This window comes from Epinephelus lanceolatus, chromosome 1 (genome assembly GCF_041903045.1).
Source record: "Epinephelus lanceolatus isolate andai-2023 chromosome 1, ASM4190304v1, whole genome shotgun sequence".
NCBI lineage: Eukaryota > Metazoa > Chordata > Actinopteri > Perciformes > Serranidae > Epinephelus > Epinephelus lanceolatus.
In genome coordinates this window covers 14,071,843-14,090,015 of record NC_135734.1, presented here as the reverse complement: position 1 = coordinate 14,090,015, position 18,173 = coordinate 14,071,843, and the positions used below count along the sequence as shown (strand labels likewise).

General features: G+C 40.7%; 1 protein-coding gene across 1 annotated transcript; it reads left to right on the top strand.

Annotated features, from left to right (window-relative positions):
* Window positions 1-307: 307 nt before the first annotated feature.
* On the top strand, window positions 308-17,514 carry LOC117257280 (fidgetin-like protein 2). The gene is made up of 3 exons (XM_033627354.2): window positions 308-488; window positions 1,257-1,471; window positions 13,555-17,514. The coding sequence occupies exons 2-3, from the start codon at window positions 1,447-1,449 to the stop codon at window positions 14,706-14,708; spliced, it is 1,179 nt and encodes a 392-aa protein (XP_033483245.1). The 5' UTR covers window positions 308-488; window positions 1,257-1,446; the 3' UTR covers window positions 14,709-17,514.
* The last annotated feature ends 659 nt before the right edge of the window (window positions 17,515-18,173 follow it).

The following is an 18,173-nucleotide window of genomic DNA, read 5'->3' as shown; positions in this document are numbered from 1 at the left end:
CACCAAAGGTCTACAATTAAAAAACAAACATGCGGTGCGTACACACTCGCAGATAAGATCACCCTCGACTGCACACACATAGAAAATTCGTGCACAAACACACATACACACGCAGCAGGGGGAAACAGGCTCTTCTCTGACACTGCATGATTGGTCACTTTTTCCCTCTCTCTCCCTTCCTGCTGAAATAGTTTTAACAAAAGAGAGGGAGAAGGAGGAGGAGGGGGAGGGGTGGCGTGGTTGGGGGAGGGGATGTATGTGCTGCTCTGTTGTCACTGGGCGAGGGAGAGCAAGAGGGGGGAGGGAGAAGGGAGCTAGAGGGCGAGCGAGGGAGTGTAGGAGAGAAGGATAGGGTCCCACAAGAGAGTACCAGCCTCACACACACACACATACATACACATTCACGTCGGCTCCCCTGTTGTACTTCGTGGAATAGTGGATTACTTTCTAAACTGAGCCACTCATCGAGCAAATCCAGGCATGATCAGGTCAGTAACCACTTACTCACTTGTTGGAAAAGATTTAGCTTTTATCTCATTTCAGCAGTAATGACAATGTTTCTGATGGTTCTTGCACATTCCTGTCGTTTCCAATGCTCTCTGTTCTCTCTTCACGTGTGATATGCCCTCTTATATGTGCAGCTGACTCCACTGTGCCTGCTTTACTGTCTTCATACATTTGTATGACATTCTCACTAGTTTGTCCTCTAAATGTCAAACCAGGTTACACATCTGTGCACTCTCCTGCTCTTTTTCCTCCCTCATTCATATAATCCATGTTGGACATGATAGCTTCCTTGCTCTGCAGAGTACAAAGTTCCTTTTGCTGTTGTGGTTGTGTTCAAAGAATTAGAAACCTGTCTCCGCTGGCCGTGCGGTTTCGTGGGCTGAGGGTAAAAGCCTCCTCTGTCAGGGAATTTAGCGTTCAAACTCTTGATCGGTCGCTCACACGTGCATGCACATAAACAGACTGAAAAAAACAGAGGAAAGCAAAAGTGAGCACATGAGAAACTCATTATGAGTTAGTATCAGTTGCTTTCTCCAGATATTTAGTTATTTTTACAACTGTCTTTTTAAAAGGAAGTGAATTTAACATGTGCCCAATGCAAACAAATATGTTTGATTATTGGCGTTTTACAAATTTATTAATTTCTCAAAAGTTCCCTGCAATCTTACTTTGAGTGGCTGCAAAACAAACACCGTCGTCTCCTTCACTGTGTCTTACGGCTCTGACGTTGGCATGTGTGTGCTCTTCAGGTGGCAGCGTGTCAAAGTGGTGTTGAACTGTGAAATGAACCATGGAGGGGTCCGGGAGGCCAGTCACTAGCCGAGCCAACAGCCGCAGGAGAAGCAGTAGCCCAGGGAGGCCCCGCAGCATGCAGCTGGGCCCTCAATAGCACCAAGTGGACCCGGTCCTCTCCTCTTCATCTGGGGCCAGGGCTGCAGAATGCTCAGTCCTGTCACCCCATACAGTAAGTCTGCACTGCTTTGTATTATTTTGTTTACAGCCTGTGCTTGGATTGATGAGCTGTAAGGTCACGTCCAATGATGGCTCTGTTTGGCATGTTGTACGTGAAAGATGTGATCGCGATTGGTCTGAGTCTGTTTTTCTGTACAGCTTCTTCTTTCGGCTCCTCTTTTGTCTATCTCCTGTGGCTCAGCAGAGGGAAGCGAGGGGCTGGGGGGGTCTCTGAGAAGTCAAGAAGGCAGATATTCTAATGGCTTTAACAGCTGAGTCTTGCATTAAGGAATTTCACAGAAAGTATTCAGTCGCTGTTTTTTCAGCCCCTCCATGAGAATAAAGTATAGTAATTTGTTTAAACAGAGAGCAGCTAAAGCAACACTGTCTGTCTTCTTTTAACAAGGAACATGAAGATAGAGGAGTGGAGCACTTGGTCGTATTCAGAGCTGCTCTTTGAGAATGTTAAAATGTTTGCTATGCGTGTTTTTTAGATGATAGCACCATCACACCTTGAGATTCTGGGGACAACCTTCATGTATGTTTATTTAAGGTGGAAAATAACATGTTTCAATGTCAAAGTGTGAATACCAAACTAGGATGGTGTTTTATGTTGAAATATTCATAAAAACACATCGTAGCGTCATATTTTGTTTCCAGTGTTATCAGAGTGGACTGATATATTTTCTGTGTGTGCAACATTAGTATGTAAAAGCTGATTACATCACCTAAATCTCTGTGACACATCACAGCACAGGCCTTGCTTGCACATGTGCTAATCATGAGAGGTTGCTATCCAGGCTGATGAATATGCTTATATTGATTGACTGGGCTATTGATTAGACCAAGCTTTAACAGGATTACAATGCTAAACTGATTGGAATAATGCAACAGGGATTTACTGCAAGCTTTTTTATATATATTCTAAACAGCTACACAGATGAACGGAGATAAAAACAACAGAAATCTTGGAGGGAGAGGAAGGGAGTTTTCAAAGCGGACAGAAGTTTTTAGTAACATATGTCTGTCAAATTCCTCTTTTAAAAAGACTCACAGCGTCATGATAGATTTCTTCCCACAGAAACTTCCATTACACTCAATCCTATCATGGCATTTCTCCCCTCTTTTACAAACACAACTAAAATTGTCACATTTCTTGTCCATCTGCACACAAACACACTCAAACAAGCAAACATCCAATCACCCACACCTCATTATGGGCTCTGTCCATACTGATAATCAGTGATTATTAGTAGTTTTAGCCCTTTTTAGCTGCCAGTTACCAGGGTGAAGTCATTATGTGAATGAAAGCCAGATCGTTAGTAACCCTGTGTCACCAGCTTCTCATTAGGCCTGTATAGAGGGGCAAATAAACATCACCCTCCACCTCCATTCACACACACATAGTAGTGCTCCATCATGAAAGCTTGTTAAGTAAATTGTAGCACACCTTAGATTCTCATTAGGCGTCATAGTAAAGGACCTGTGCTACTGGTGGTAAAATGACAGAGATAGAGCAAAGTGAAGGGCAGATGGAGGCGACGTGAGGAGGGACTGGTCAGCTGCAGCCTGATATATGAGTGGACACAATAAGCAAAGAGGGGCCAGGCCAGCCTCTGCCACATGTTTGTATGTGTGAGTGTGTGTGTGTGTGTGTGTGTGAGCTAAAGCAGTGGGGGAGGGGGAAACTGACCACACAGGCTCGGACACACGGTCCTGTCTTTACTACAGCATGGAGAGAAAGAGGGAGGCTCAAGAAAAGGAAGACTAGGAGGCAAAAATAGAGTGAAAGGAAAGGAAAGAAATTAATAAAATAGAGAAAAAGAAATTAAACTAGTTTCTCTGTGGTGCTTTGAGATAAATCTGCCTGATCGGTGTGTCTGTTAAAGTTGGAAAAGCCATAGTCTGGCTTAAACTGTCATGTGATTTGTAGACAGACATGACTTGTAGGTTAGACATGTATAAAACTTGAGTCAGATATGGTACAGTAGTTGATTGGCTGACAGCAGTGTGGCCTGGTGGACTGTGTAGGCCTGGAGAAAAGGGGGAAGGGGAGAGAGGAGGGTTTTCTCCTCAGCAGATCCTCCTGCACACTGGCTGCATTTCAGACTATGGTCATTCTTACATAACAATCTAACCCTCATGTAAGCAAGGAGGACAGAGATATATGCGGTGTGTGTCTGTAGTGCATTGACCACTACCTCACGTATATTCATACTTAATTTCTCCTCTAATGTGCTCTGTATTGATCTTACAAGCAGTGGTGTGAATTAACTCTAATGCAAACAGCTGATAGGGTCATTTATCAGTACTGTAAGTAAGCATGTTCTCTCCCTCCCTTGCTTCAGCCTGAGAGTGGACAGTGCATGTAGAGCGTATGGAGAGGATATGTGCTTTGTAAATAGATCTCAGGTTGGATTCCTGGAATTCCAGCCGCCTGACTCATCGGATAGATGACCGAGGAGCTCCTCTGCCTGTTGGCCAGCTGAGGCTAAACACAGCACCAAAAGCACAATCTAGCAGTTTGCCTGAGCCTGTGCGTCTTGGTGTGTGTAGTTTCAGAGTGTCTGTCCATCCTCAGGAAATGTAAGTCTTTGTTTATTGTGAGTGAAGTAAAGAGCCCTAACAGAGGACCTTTCAGCTCCAGAGGGGTGATTTTTGTTTCCACTCCACATCTAGCCAACCAGCCGGACTAGCAAGACGCCCTCTGATGCCTCGCAACCCCCAAATCCCCATTCCAGTCTGACCCTTCCCCCACACCTACTTTCATCTAATTAACCCCTAATTACTCATACTGACCACGCAGTGGACCACGAGTCGAACGAGCCTCCACTGACGCACAGAGAGCAAGCATGACTTGCATAACTGTGCCTCCTTGAAAGAGATTTGGTGAATTGGTCCCTATATATCCCCATATCCCTGAAGATAACTCTCATTTATAAGTAATGATTAGAGCACTGAAACTGGTTTTAGTGGAAGTTGTTGACAGTCATTTGGAGAGCTGATCAAGTCCATCTCTTAATTGGATGGATCAGTCTCCAGTTTACAAACACCCTACTCCCTGCATACATATACACACATACACTGAATATTTTGCATTTTGGTGAACCCAGATGCCATGTAGCATTCGTGCACAGATCTTGAAGAGGAGAGAGGAGGAGGAGGAGGAGTTTACCACAGTGCTGTTACTTTACCTCACTTCCTTCTCTGGGTAGGTTAAAGGAGACTTTCATGCTTGTGTTGGGACGATTAATTACATGCAAACTAAAGGCAGATTTGAGTGTGAGTGTCATGGCTGCCACAATGGAGGGGACAGCGTGTTTCCCAGGGGAATTTGGTGCAGCTTACACTCGCTTCTAACCACATGTTTATAACTTCAGTGTTCACTTTAGTGTCTGCAGGATTGGTCTGCTTGTAATGTTAGTATTTTTCCCTCAACTTCGTTTTTCTTGAACCCCTCTTGCCTCAACACGTTCAGCGCTCTGACAGGCCATCTCCTCTTCTGATGTAATCTCGCTCTTCTCAATAATGTTACACAAAATTATTATTTTTCATGGAGGGAAGCCATTTTGAAGCTTAAATGATCTCTTCACAGCTGTTACTGGTGTATGTGAAGAAATGGATGTGAAAGTACGCAATCATAACTGCATTTGGATTTAGAATAACTGCATAGCAATAAATAGTAGCCTACAGCAACACCCTCAAATTGTTACTCAAGCACTCATCTGAGCTGTTGCAGGCAGCTGGTAAGCAAGGGAGGGGGCTGCTTAGATTATCATTCAGTTTCTTCTTTTTAGTTAGTAACTTTTGGGTTTTGAACAGACACCGATTTTTTAAGTGTCACCTCACCTTAGTTAGAGGTTAGGTGTCTGAGTTGTCTGCATAAATACAAATGTTAAGGGCCACGTTCAGCCCAACATTACAACTGTGTCATAAAATACACAGCAGGCAAGAAAAGGCAGGATACACCATGCTCTCTAGATACATTGTTGCAAAATCACAACTGTAATGTCAAGCATTACATAAGCAGTGTAACCATATTTTTAACAAATGTTTCAAGATGTTTAAAACATACTGAACACAGAGATTAACAGTGTAGGCATGAATTACACTGCAGGCAGGGATGTAATATAATATGTGTATGTCATGGGTATCTGCAGATAAAAGATTGAATCACATTCAGCCGGAAATGAACATTTCTGCTGATATAACAGGCCAATAAGACTTAGACTTTAATAATGTGACTTTAAGCAGCTGAAATAGGTCAGATTTGCCCTGCTTATGACTATTGTCAGGTTTGTCTCAATGAGAGCATCAGCCAAGCCTGTTAACATAGGATCGATTTTACAGTTTTGTTAAAAAATGTTACATAAAAAAAAATATGGCACTTTTTACATGTCATCTAAGTTAAAGTAGTTTTCCTTTTTTGCCCATTTATTGTGTAAATTTTGAAGGACTTTTACTTATGTCTGCATCTGCCAGTGGGCCAACACAATAAGAGTAGGCATAATAATATGTTAATTCCACCACTGGAGAGACTTATTGTTCTCTGCAAGTAGGTGGCAAAAAAAAAAAAGCACTTTAATCGCTATTGGCAATCAGCCAAACTGAGGTGGAAAAGATCAGTATATCAGATATTGGCAAAAATCCACTATTGTGCATTCCTACTTGCAGGAAATGTTAGGACGTGTCTATGGAGGTTTTTATTGCTCTTTCTCTGTGCTAATATGTTACTCTAAAAAAATTAGTCCTTTTTACACAGAGTTCATGCTATAGTTCTTTTACAAAGTCCCTTCTTTATGCTGCCTTTGCATTTTTATACAGAATCAAAATAATGTATCATGCTGCTACTGTCTGTGATTTTAGACAGCATGCCGGCATCATGGAAACATAAGGGGCGTTATGGGCATAATGTAACACAGCTGCGTTAGCCTGTAGTGTGACATATAACACACATGTCGGCAGCACTTTAAACCATGAAAATGGCATCAACATGGCAACAACAATCATTTACCATGTTTGTTATATGGCGGCTGATTTCATCCTCTGCTTGGAGGGTAAGGAGTACTCAAATCTAATTGTTTTCCCATTTTGCAGACATTTTCCGTCTTCATCTTCTTTGAGTTAGCTGCTAACTGCTATCAGCTACTTTTTAAATCTCCCATGGTGGGTCACACACAACACATCGCCAAAATGTCATCCCCGTACTGCCCATGGTCCGATCCAGCCAGCTTTTTATACGAACATCATTTCAGCACTGTTACTACCTCCGATACCAGCTTACATGTGAGACAACTCTGTACCCCCATTCCGCAACTGTACCTTTTGAACAGAACGGTGAGGCGGAATTACCATCTTGAAGAGGTGGTGTAAAAGGGGCTATTGAGTAACTGCACACTATATTGCTATATTACAGTGGCGTTTGACTGTAGTGTGTCTGTAGATCACCAAACAGTAGAAGTGATCGTTTTAACAGCTGTGTACAGCAATAGAAAGTTAGAGCCTACACAGTATTACAAATGACCTTGGCACACATAAGAACACTGTAGTGACAGCCCAATAAAATTTTTTCTATATTAACCAAATGGTCTGAAAGATATAACTTAAGTTCTTTTTCTTGTTTCACTGGTTTTCTCATCCCTATGAGACTCCCCTTCCCCTCTGATGTGTCTGATAGCCACACTGCTGCAAGACAAAGAGACACCACTGGTGCTGGTCGACAGTATGATAATCATGTTGATTAAGAAAAGCTGTCATAATACCAAGCCGACTTAGTACTCATCTTTGCCTCTTGGTAAGCCAAGCATTGCCATGAATGATGGGGTGTTTCCAAGCTTCAAGCCAACATGAGGTGCTAGATTAGGGGTTAGGGGCTTCCTCACTCATCCCACCTAATACCCAAACCCTGTTCTCTAATATCCTCACTTGGACACAGATGTCTGATGCTACAGCACTTGTGAACAGTAAGAGGTTTTAATCTGTCGCAAGAATTCACATTTCATCTTATAAAGAAGGGTTAAAAAAATCTAAGACTATCTTTACTGTATACACAGTAAAATTCTCAACGAACTTCTGCTATAAGGGACTGTAACTTTAACATAACTGAGTGTGCTATATCAGCAGTGTTGTGCAGGTTTACACTTCTCAAGAGGTAACTCAAAGTTCAGTTCACACAGTTTAAAATGAATTAGTTCACATTCATAGTTCATAATTTGAATAGTTCATAATTTGCAATGAATTGTCACTGTTTTTTCAGACCCAGCAGGCACAATTTGCATAAAAATGTGAGATTCTTCACTTGGAATCTGTACTGATTTGTTCATAAAACTCCCTCAAATATTCTTATGAACTGGCTTCACCAGACTCAGAAGCTGCGTTGCCTGAATTGCCAGTTGTACTAGCCATGCAGGTGTTGTGTCAAAGTCTGTTCCACAGCTGAGCAGTGTTTCCCTCCTGTTAAAATGCATCAGTGCCACCCTCTGTGGTTTTGTATGTTATGTAAAGGAAAATTTTTGGTTTAGATTTAGGTAGGGGGAAACTGTCTTTGACACAGCAGCAGCATGCTGGATGCCTTAAATCCTCTGATGCCATAAAACACAGTGTGTGAGTGTTGGTAACGGTCACGACGTGAACAATGCCCATGTTTACATTCATTAGTTGTAAATTCATATGTGCAGTTCACTGTTTACTGAAAACATGAGCATGTTCAATAAATGTTCGACACGAAATGTTGGTCAGCTGAAACAGAGCAAGGTTGTATGTAGAGTTACAGTAACAAACCATAGTGTCTAATTGTGAGACATCTCATTCATTTTTACAGAACGTAACTGTAATAATTAATCACATTACAAAGTAGATCTACTATGTACTTTTTTATGTACTTTTATTCAGAGAAACATCTGCCAATAAATCAAAAAAAAATTCTTTCAAAATGAAATAGGTTTGACACTGAACTGATCACCGGCATTAATGCATAAGTCAGCACAGCTTTAAACAGTCTTATTTTGTAGCCATATATTTGTAACTGCATAATTAATGTCTATTTATGTTTACATTAGCATCATCCTTTTGCCTTATTGCACAATAATAATACACTGAATAAAGTCTTCTTCTAAGTTACAAGCTAACTGGCAACATAAGGAGTAAGCTCAGCAGTGGTGATGTTTCTTTAATTCTGGTCCATGGCTGTCAGATTGTCACACAGCACCGACACTCCCATAAGCCTTGTGTGCTCTAATCCTTCATTAGTCTGGTTTCCTCAGTCTGGTCCTTAACTCATCCAGACCCTCCAGTTAACTCTTCTACAGTCTAACCTCAGAGTGATCCTCAGTTTTTTACATTACTCCGCTGTGTTCTGATGAGGATTCCAGACACATTAGATTACTGCGCTCTAATATGTCTTGGGTAGATTATGGACCTTCGGGTGAAGACTGGGTGAGAGGAGTAGATTGAAGGCAAAGCGGCAAACGAATGGCTCATGCCTGCAATCAGCATGACCAGTGAGTATTAATCTGATGACCCAGTATGTGTGTCTGTCCATTTGCATGATGCTAGGATTCAAATAAGTGGTAAATGCTGCCATGTTTTTTAGCACAAAGTTTTTGTTTCTTCACACACTGATGGACTTTACATCGTGGATGAATGCTCTGTAAGTCTGAAAGATGTTTGTATTCATTAAAGCAGTTTTAATCAAATTAATATAATGTATTAAGAATTTGGCTAAAGTCTGCAAAGAGCTGCGGATTCTCATTGGGATCGGCAGATAAAACCTTATTTAAATACAGAGAGTCATTTGATAATACAATAATTGTTGCGACCACCCACCACAGGTCAGCACTACCCCATGACTGAATTCACCACATAATGTTAGCTACAACAGCTGTGTAGTTGACCCCGCAAATGCTATTTGTTGGAAATTTAATGTGACTGACTAACCAGCTATTTCATTTAAATGATTGGACATTACCTAACTAAAGGTAACGTGAATATACCTTTCATACTTATCCTCGTCTGTAAACATAATTTCTACCTTATTCACGTCAGATAGATTTGTATCGACAATATATTACCGCACGTTACTTCACAACGTCATCAAAGTCCGTCTTTTGTCATTATTTAGATTGAGAAACAGAAGAAATTACAAACTGTGGATATAAAACGTGTAGTAAGTATTGACGACAGTTGAGGCTTTGGTTTTGTCTATTTATCCTGTTTACACTGTCAGCTAAAACACTTACAAAATGTTTTGAACTGTCTGCACAGAGAATCTGACATGCTCCTAACCAGAATTAAGATTTCTGATGGTTTAATGTATTGACATTATGTTGATTATAATTGTTTTAAATCTACCTCAGATTTGTCAAATGTTCTGCTGTTGGGTAAACAGCACTTAACAAATGGTTTCTTCAACTTAAACTTCATGAGCACACTTCATACCAGATTTACACCAAAAAAAAATCTGAAACAGTTTTATTGTTAGAGACAAATTTTCAATGTCGGAATAAAATCATCATAATTTTGCTAGAGTTTTGGCATGCTTCTGTGATCTCAATCGTTTGGTGTTAGGTGGTGATAAAACTCAGTCTGAACTGTCTCAAGTCAGTCCTTTTATCATCCTGACGTTCCAATAAAATCAAACATGTTAAATAATCTCACAAGTTTTAGAATGGGTGTATACCTGGGTACAGCATTGAACCCCATTCATTACCATGAAAGTTGCTCAGTGGCGGATGAAGCCAAAAATGCTCAGTTACCATGGAATGAAAGTACCCAGATATTTCAGCATAGTGGGGTTCATAGAGCAAGCACACTAGAGACTTACGGCCGCAAAACATAGCCGAATGCAGCCACGTGGCCATCTTCAATCAGCTGAGTGACTGACTTCCTGTTTAATGCTCCACTAACTTGAATTGGGATAATTGGTTTTTGGTCCAAGCTCATGGAGACAGAGAAGTTTCCAATGTTCAATGACATGAACATTGTCAACAACTTCATCCAGCATCAAACAGGAAATAGCAAACTGGGAAGACACAAAACATGGAGGGGTCTGTTTTCATGTAAAATCATGAATGAAAATTTATATTTGGTGTAGTCATACATATATGATTAAATCGAGCAATCTTCAGTTGAAACATACAGTTAGTTCGTTGGTTAAAACAAGCAGAATGTTAAAGCAAACAGTCCAGTCACTAACGTTAGCTTGCAAAACGCCCCACTGAGAACAGTGTTAAGATAGCTAGCTATGGCATAAACCATACTGACTGGGGATTTCAAGGGCTGCAGCAATTTCTGTCCACTTTTTTCCCACTTCAAGGTAGCAATCGTGCAAATAGTGGCCCTGCATAATCTTATAGTCTGTGACTAACAACACTCTGACCTATGACAAATGGTCTTTAGATGTAAGAAGGTGTTGGACTTTGGTACTGTGAAAGCATTTTCATTGTATTTAAGTGTATGATAGGGATTTGAGTGATACTCTCATACATTAGGGTGGCAGAGAAGATGATGCTTATCTTGTTGCCAGAATACCCAAAGCTAAACGTTAAAACTGTTTATGTAAAAAGTTGACACCTTTCTCTTCAGCCTAGAACTAGGGAGGTGACATGTAGAGTTTATAAAGACACAGGTTTTTTGCTGTTTCCTCAGTTGAATTCTAGTGTTGGGTATATGTTCATTGAGAGGAAATATTCAGTCAAGTTAATTTTACCCATATAGATCAAAATCACAATTTTGCCTCAAAGAGCTTTACAATCTGTTCAACATATTACACTATCATTATAAAACCTAAATCAGGAGGAGAAACAATCCCACGCTCAGGAAGTGATGATCATACAGAGGAAAAAACCTTAACATCGACAGAAAATACAAGGGGATAAACACTTCCTCATGAGATGTTATAATGGTGTCTTTCATGTAAACATTTAGTATATTTCTTCAGGTTTTTCAGAAGGACTTTGGGCTCTGATATTGTCTAAAAATGACTGAACCTTTGGGGTCTGTAATGAGAAATGTTAACTTCACAGTAGGCACTGTGGTTCAGGGTTAGGGGACTTAAGGGCTCCCTAACCCTGTGCCCAGAAGACCCATCAAGTAATCCAGCCTTGATCTTCTGTAGATTACTGTGAAATACAATGATTCAACACCCTCTGGTCAGGGTTAAGTATTTTCCTGGATCAAGATATATAGTTATTTTGATTCTTAACTACATAAGTATCTCTCTTAGAACTTTCTGTTGAACATTTATTTGTGGCACGGTATTTACACAGGTATGACTGTGTGTTGGTGATAATATGCCAATCATGTTTTTGTGCCCGGGATGTGCACCTTGACCAGTCAGAATTCCCAGAGGGATAGGGATTTCTCTGATCCAGGGTGGAGCCTGGGCTGGTCAAGAGCGCTGCGATCCCTGGATTGGATGAGTGGGATTATTGGGTTGAAGGCTCATTTAATTTAGGGATCAACATGTGGCCCATTTGAGGCCCATCTGGTGGTCCTAGTGGACATGTGACACAACCTGACATAATCCACATGTAGACCATTTCAGACCAGACGTGTGAGCGAGTAAGTATGTATATAAACACCTACCACTGCTGCTATTATTCCCTGCCTTTTTTTTTTTTTCCTAATGCAGCTTTTGAAAAGAGGCGTGGCCCAATTCCTAAAACATCTGGATGAGCAGGGGCCTGAATGAAGCTGAAACTATATAGTCGATTACGCGATGGACAGACAATTAATGAGCAATTATTTTGACTATTATCATTTTCTTCAAGCAAAAATACTAATTAGTTTTTGATTCCAGCTTCTCCAATGTGAGAATTTGCTGTTTTCTTCTGTTTTAAATATCACTGTAGAATGTAAATTTCTTTTGGTTTTCAGACAGCTCTGGTCGGTTTTACTGGGCATTTTTCCTCATTTTATCAAAAAACAATTTATCAGTAGGTCAAAAGAATTACTGGCAAATTACTCAAAGATGAAATTAAACGTTAGTCGCAACCCTATCCTAAATCAAAGCTTAAGTCATGAAACTATCACAATATGTTTGATTGCAACATGCTGTTTTCTGACAAAATGAAGAAAAAACATTCCTTGAAGTGTAAGGATTATTTTCAAAAAGAAAGAATGAATGAATAGACCTCATTTATTCAGAAGTCGTTTTAATTCTGCAAAACTGAGAAGAAAGTGTTAAAAACTGCAGAGACTGCAAAAGGACAGAAAAAAGTCACAAAGGAAAGATATTTATGCCTGTCTGCATTGCTAGAGAATGTACCATGATTTTGTTACCAATTTATTGATAACATATGAGGCACTAACTTCTTCCTCTGTCCAGTGCTGTTGTAGAGAAGCCTCAGGCCTGGGGTCAGGACAGTTTAATAATACTCTGCAATGCCTGGAATGTCAGCCTAATGCCAGTTCAAAAAGACAAGGCCTGCAAAAGCCAATCAAAGCCCCTGGCCACTAAACCAGTGGATTACTCTGTTTGTGTAAATGTGCATGCATAATCACACATGGCACATGAAAATCTGACTTTTTTGACTGCTCAATCAATCTGTGTATTTGTAAAAGTGTTTTCAGATATACTAGTCCGGTCTCTATGTGTTGTATGATGAAAAGCTACTCTGACCCCCCCTGTTCAGCAGACCCCTGAGGTTTGGGCCGAATTAGATCACACACTCAGTGGGGGTGGCTCTGTGGACTAAGAGAGTCACTGAGACAACAATGGCCCTAATGTGAGAGAGGCAAAGGCAGCGGGCAGCTCACAGGCTGATAGAGGCTTATCGCCGTGGAGACCAGGCTGGGGGCTATGTTTCTCGGCTTCACATAAAGATTAGAACAGTTGTCCCCTGCCTGGATGAAACTGTGTAGAAGAGCACAGGCTAAGCATTGACATGATTCTGGAAAAGGGTCAGCGAGCTGATGTGATTATGAGGGCAGATATTCATGAGGCTGGACTCATAGCTTGCTTGTAAGTTTTTGAAGACAGGGGAGGTAAAACACCTAAAATAACTGGGCTACACAAATTACTGCACTGCTAATTTGAAACATCTGATACATAATTTCGCGATTGTCTGGACTAACTCAGCTTCTCGTTTCTGTCAGGTTTGTTGAAGATGCACTGGTCCCCGGAGCACGCCGCCCCCTTATCTCAGTGGCCTGAGCAGCACCTAGATGTCACCTCTACCACCTCACCACCGTCTGCCCACAAACACGACCCCTATGCTACAGCTGCTCGCCGCAGCTATGCCCCTGCAGGTTACCCTTGGGCAAGTGATGACATATCTGCCCTTACTGCTTCTTCTCTGCTCAAACGCTATGCTGAGAAGTACTCAGGCTTGGAGCTGTCCTATGAACGCCCTCCTACAGGGGCATACTCAGAGCCTGGAACTTTCCTAAAAACTGAATCTGAGCCATGGGCTCTGGGTCAGGGCATGGAGTGTTACCCTGGACTAGAAGCATTAACTGGCACAAAGGTCGGCTCTGCATCAGTGGGCATCCCAGCCACAGGAAGTGTGACAGTAGTGAGCAGTAACTTGGCCTCCGAGCCAGGCTACAGTGGCGCTGGCTCCTGCAGTACCCCATCATCTCAGGAATATCCTCCTGCCTACAACAGCACCTACCTGTCCTCAGGATACTGCCCTCAGCCCAGCGCAGCACTTCCGCCTGCCCCCCTACACTCTTTGCAGGCCGCACCTACTCTTGTGCCCAGCTACAGCGCCAGCACTCCAGTCTACAACTATCCTCCAGGCTGCTATCCCCAAACCAGCCTGTCGTCTGGATACAGCCACCCCAGTGCCTCCTACCTTCCCCCTGGGATTAGTGCCCCCACTCCTCTGGCCCCTAGGCCCACAATGGTGGGGGGCAGTTACAGCTACCCATCTCACAGCCTTGGAGGGAGCTCCGATGGAGGGGTGCCACTGAAACGTAAGGCCTTTGAGATGGCAGAGGAAGGACAGGAGGCTGGAGAGGTGGAGGGATCACGCTACAGAAAGTATGGCAATGGCCATGGAAACAGTCATGGCAAAGGGCACGGTAATGGCTACGACATGAGCGGTTCGGCCTCGGACCCACAGGCCTACAAACCAGGAAAGCCCATGATGTCACCCCCTTATGGCGGGGCAGGGGACTACAGCCCACCATCAAGCCTAGCAGGAGAGAGCGTGACAGGGGAGCACAACTTTCCTCAGCAACAGAGAATGTCTATGAAGATACCCGCATCGCACACACGATCCGAGGACCCCACTGCAGGGCGCTGACAACACTGGTTGGACATGAGAAGATTCTTGCACTCTTTGAAACCAACCAGGGTTCTCAATCATGACAGACTTGGGGGGAATAAAGTTGGATTTGTCAATGAAAGGTTTAGTTTCACTAACAGACACAAGAGGGCACAAGACTGGGATTTCTTGTGCATCTTTAAACATTTTCATTATTAATGTTTTCCCAAAGATTCACAGGGGCATTTTGCTCCGTAAGGTTAGGGTAAGTTTTAGGGGTTAAGGTAAGGCATTCTAAACATAACTAGCGTTAAGACAGTCTAAACGTGTGAGTGTCTGTTTCTCTCAGGATCCTATTTATTTCCTCTCTGCTACTGCGGCAGCAGCACTGCAATGTTGCTGCTTTAGAAATTGGTGTAATTATTTGTGGCCATTATGTATGCAAAAGGCCTTTGACTGCAATACATTCTACCACAAAAATCATTACCGACCAAAAAGTAAGGAGAGCAATAACTGAAATGGTGAGGTTGCCATAGTACTTCAGTACAATCACTGCTTCTTTACACAGCTCTCTAAGTCTCTAACTCTAAGGCTTGGTCTGTCACCTGGCCTCGAGAAATGAATGTTTTCCTGCTCAGCACTCGCTTTCCCCCCAAACTTGACTTGTCTTTTCAGTTTCCTTAACCTCTTCTTGTCATGGTCTTTATCGTATTCTATCCTGGGGTCCTGCTTCTTGTTCTCAACCTTCTTCATTACTGAACAACTTTTTATTTTTGTCCAGTTTATACATAACAAGCTGCTTATCAAATGATTACATAGTATACATGAAGCCGCCCTCTAAAATAGTTTTGATGTAAAGAAAGAGTGGGGAAATGAATTGAAGATTTTATGTTCATTTGTTCAAACGTATTAAGCGTTCACTCAATGACAGCATATATGCAGACAGTCTTCAAAGCGTGTTGTTTACAGCAGATTTCTGCTGATCCTAAACCTATTTTCGAAAAATCTGTGAATAACAGTGCAACTTACACCTTAATACTCAAAGTAAAAAGAAGTAATGACATGAATGATAACATTCACTCAGAGAAGCTTAAAGGCACGTAAGCCTGTTTTTTATCTTTTGTTTGGATGCACAGCCCAGACTGAGAGGCATACAGATCTCAATGGAGGATAAATGCTTCTGAGTGCCTCAAATAATTGTCACTTAACATTACATTCTTGATGAAGATCCACCTGCCCGTCTGCAACAGGATTTACTTTTTTTAAATATGCATTCTCTTTACTTTTGCCTCTCAAAAGGATGATTTATAGTCGTGTTATTGAATACTCAGGAAAAATATTGTTACCTCAGAATGATAAAATAAGAATGTATGTTATTACCTTAGGGTGTTTGTAGGGAGCTTTATGGAGCAAGATGAAAACAGAGCCATGGCTTTTATTAAGAGCAAAACATACTCTGAACACTTCAGGGAAACAATGAACTTACAAGGCCTTTGATACTAGTAGAAAATGCACATACCCACACATGCATGCACACCTACACACACACACACACACACACACACTGCTTCTTAGCTCTGGGAAAATTAAACTTGAGGTTTTTGTACCAAGGCCTGAAATGTTGAATGTAATTCAGATATTTTTTTTAAAAGGACAATACATGCCATAATGTACATCAATGGTGTTTTTAGATATATGAAACATATTTTCTTCATGTATAGATGTAATTCTCTTCTAGGTTTTGGTGGAGAATTGAATGACATGTTAAGTGTTAGTGTAGTTAGCAGTGGGAAAACGGTTTTTGTGGACAAACTGTCAAAAACAAAGCACTCCTGATAAACAACTTTTGACATATCAAGACGTACACATGCTACAGTATATGCTTTATAATAGGTGTTTATTAAATGTCTTAATAAAGTGTCCAGTCTCCATTTTCCCATATCAGTATTTTAAAACTGCTGACAGTGTCACCAGGCAATCAGCTTGATTTCAACTCTAACATGAGGCCATGAAGAAGGGAGAAGTTAAAAATTTACCAAGTATGTGCACTGTCAGAAACTATGTACAGTTACAGCCGTAAACATTTGTTTTTTTGCCAAGTTGTAGCTTTGTTGCTCTTCTATGTCACCCCTTCATCAGTTGTGCCATACTATTATTTTGTTAAAATCAAACAAAAGTCTTGCCTAAAACCCTGCCCAGAGTGGATCCCCTTTAATACTAAGATTTAGGCTGAAATGCAGCTTCAGATTTAGTCTGAAATTAAATGTGATTAAAAGTATTTTAATTTGGAAATATAAGCACATTCATAAAATTGAACTTGAACTCAGAATGTGGTTGAGTGTGAAAAATAAACCTCACACAAAGATTTACCTTCAAAAAATTCTGGAGAAAAGAAAACAGATTAAAGAAAAGGTGTTACACAAATAATATTGTTTGTTACCCCCAGATTTTAAAAGTATTTCAGCGCTTAGCTACAACAATTGAATGCTCTTCAATGCCACACAAAGAATGTGCATTACATTTACCTACACACTGCAACAAACGACAGTGTTTGCTGTTTCTTGGTGTTACTCTGATTCATTGAAGTAAGTGGAGTTGAATTTGTCCAGCTGATGGCAAATGGCATTTCAGTGTTATCTCTGTTATCCAGTTGTACTTTTGTTGTATCTTGTACATTCTCTGTAACCAATTCTACCTCATTTTGAAGACATTGTACATGGAAATATTTATTTCATGTCATTTCACATGCCAGTTTAACGAGCAATGCTTCTAACTCTTGACCTGTTATAGTCTACCTCATTAAAGACTGTTGTGTCATGGAAATGAAGATATCACACCAAAGAAAGGTCTGACTTTGTCTTTTTGTCCATGTAATTTGAAAATGTTAAGTGTCATTATCATTCACTAAAATATACTACTGTTTTCAATTTAAAATATTGACTCCAGGTCCAACTTCATGTTGCAGCATGATAGCAAGTAACTTTACCCAGTATTGCAACATGAATGTGACACTGACAAAACTGTTTACTGCACCCCAAATGTCCTGATAACAGAGGTATTATTTTTTTCAAGAAAAAAGGGAAAAAACAGTGCTGTTTTTCCAAATTAACAATATAATAATTTAATTATTCAGAAAAACAGCAGATATTTTTCATGAAAACTTTTTTTCTTTTTCTTTCTTTTTTTTTTTTTTTTTTTTTTTACAATTCTGAGATAATAATCATGTTAATTCAGAAAAAAACAGGGCATTTTTTTCTCAACCGAATGTATTACACTTCCATACAATTCAATTCAACATACAAGAGGAATAAAGTTTTCTATAATAAATTAAAGATTATACATCTTTAATTGGATTTAAATGGAGCAATACTTTCAAGAAAATTCCTCAGGAAAACAAAACCTGCATTTAAACCCAACTAAGTAATTTATTTCAACAATCAGTCTCTGAACATTGTCCCCCTTTCCTTAAAATTTGTACCAGTAAAATCAAGTGATACCTACATA

Coding starts and splice junctions, on each gene's coding strand:
- LOC117257280 (XM_033627354.2), top strand. CDS start 1,447: ATGCTCAGTCCTGTCACCCCATACA. Junction 1,472..13,554: donor CAGTCCTGTCACCCCATACA/GTAAGTCTGCAC, acceptor CGTTTCTGTCAG/GTTTGTTGAAGATGCACTGG.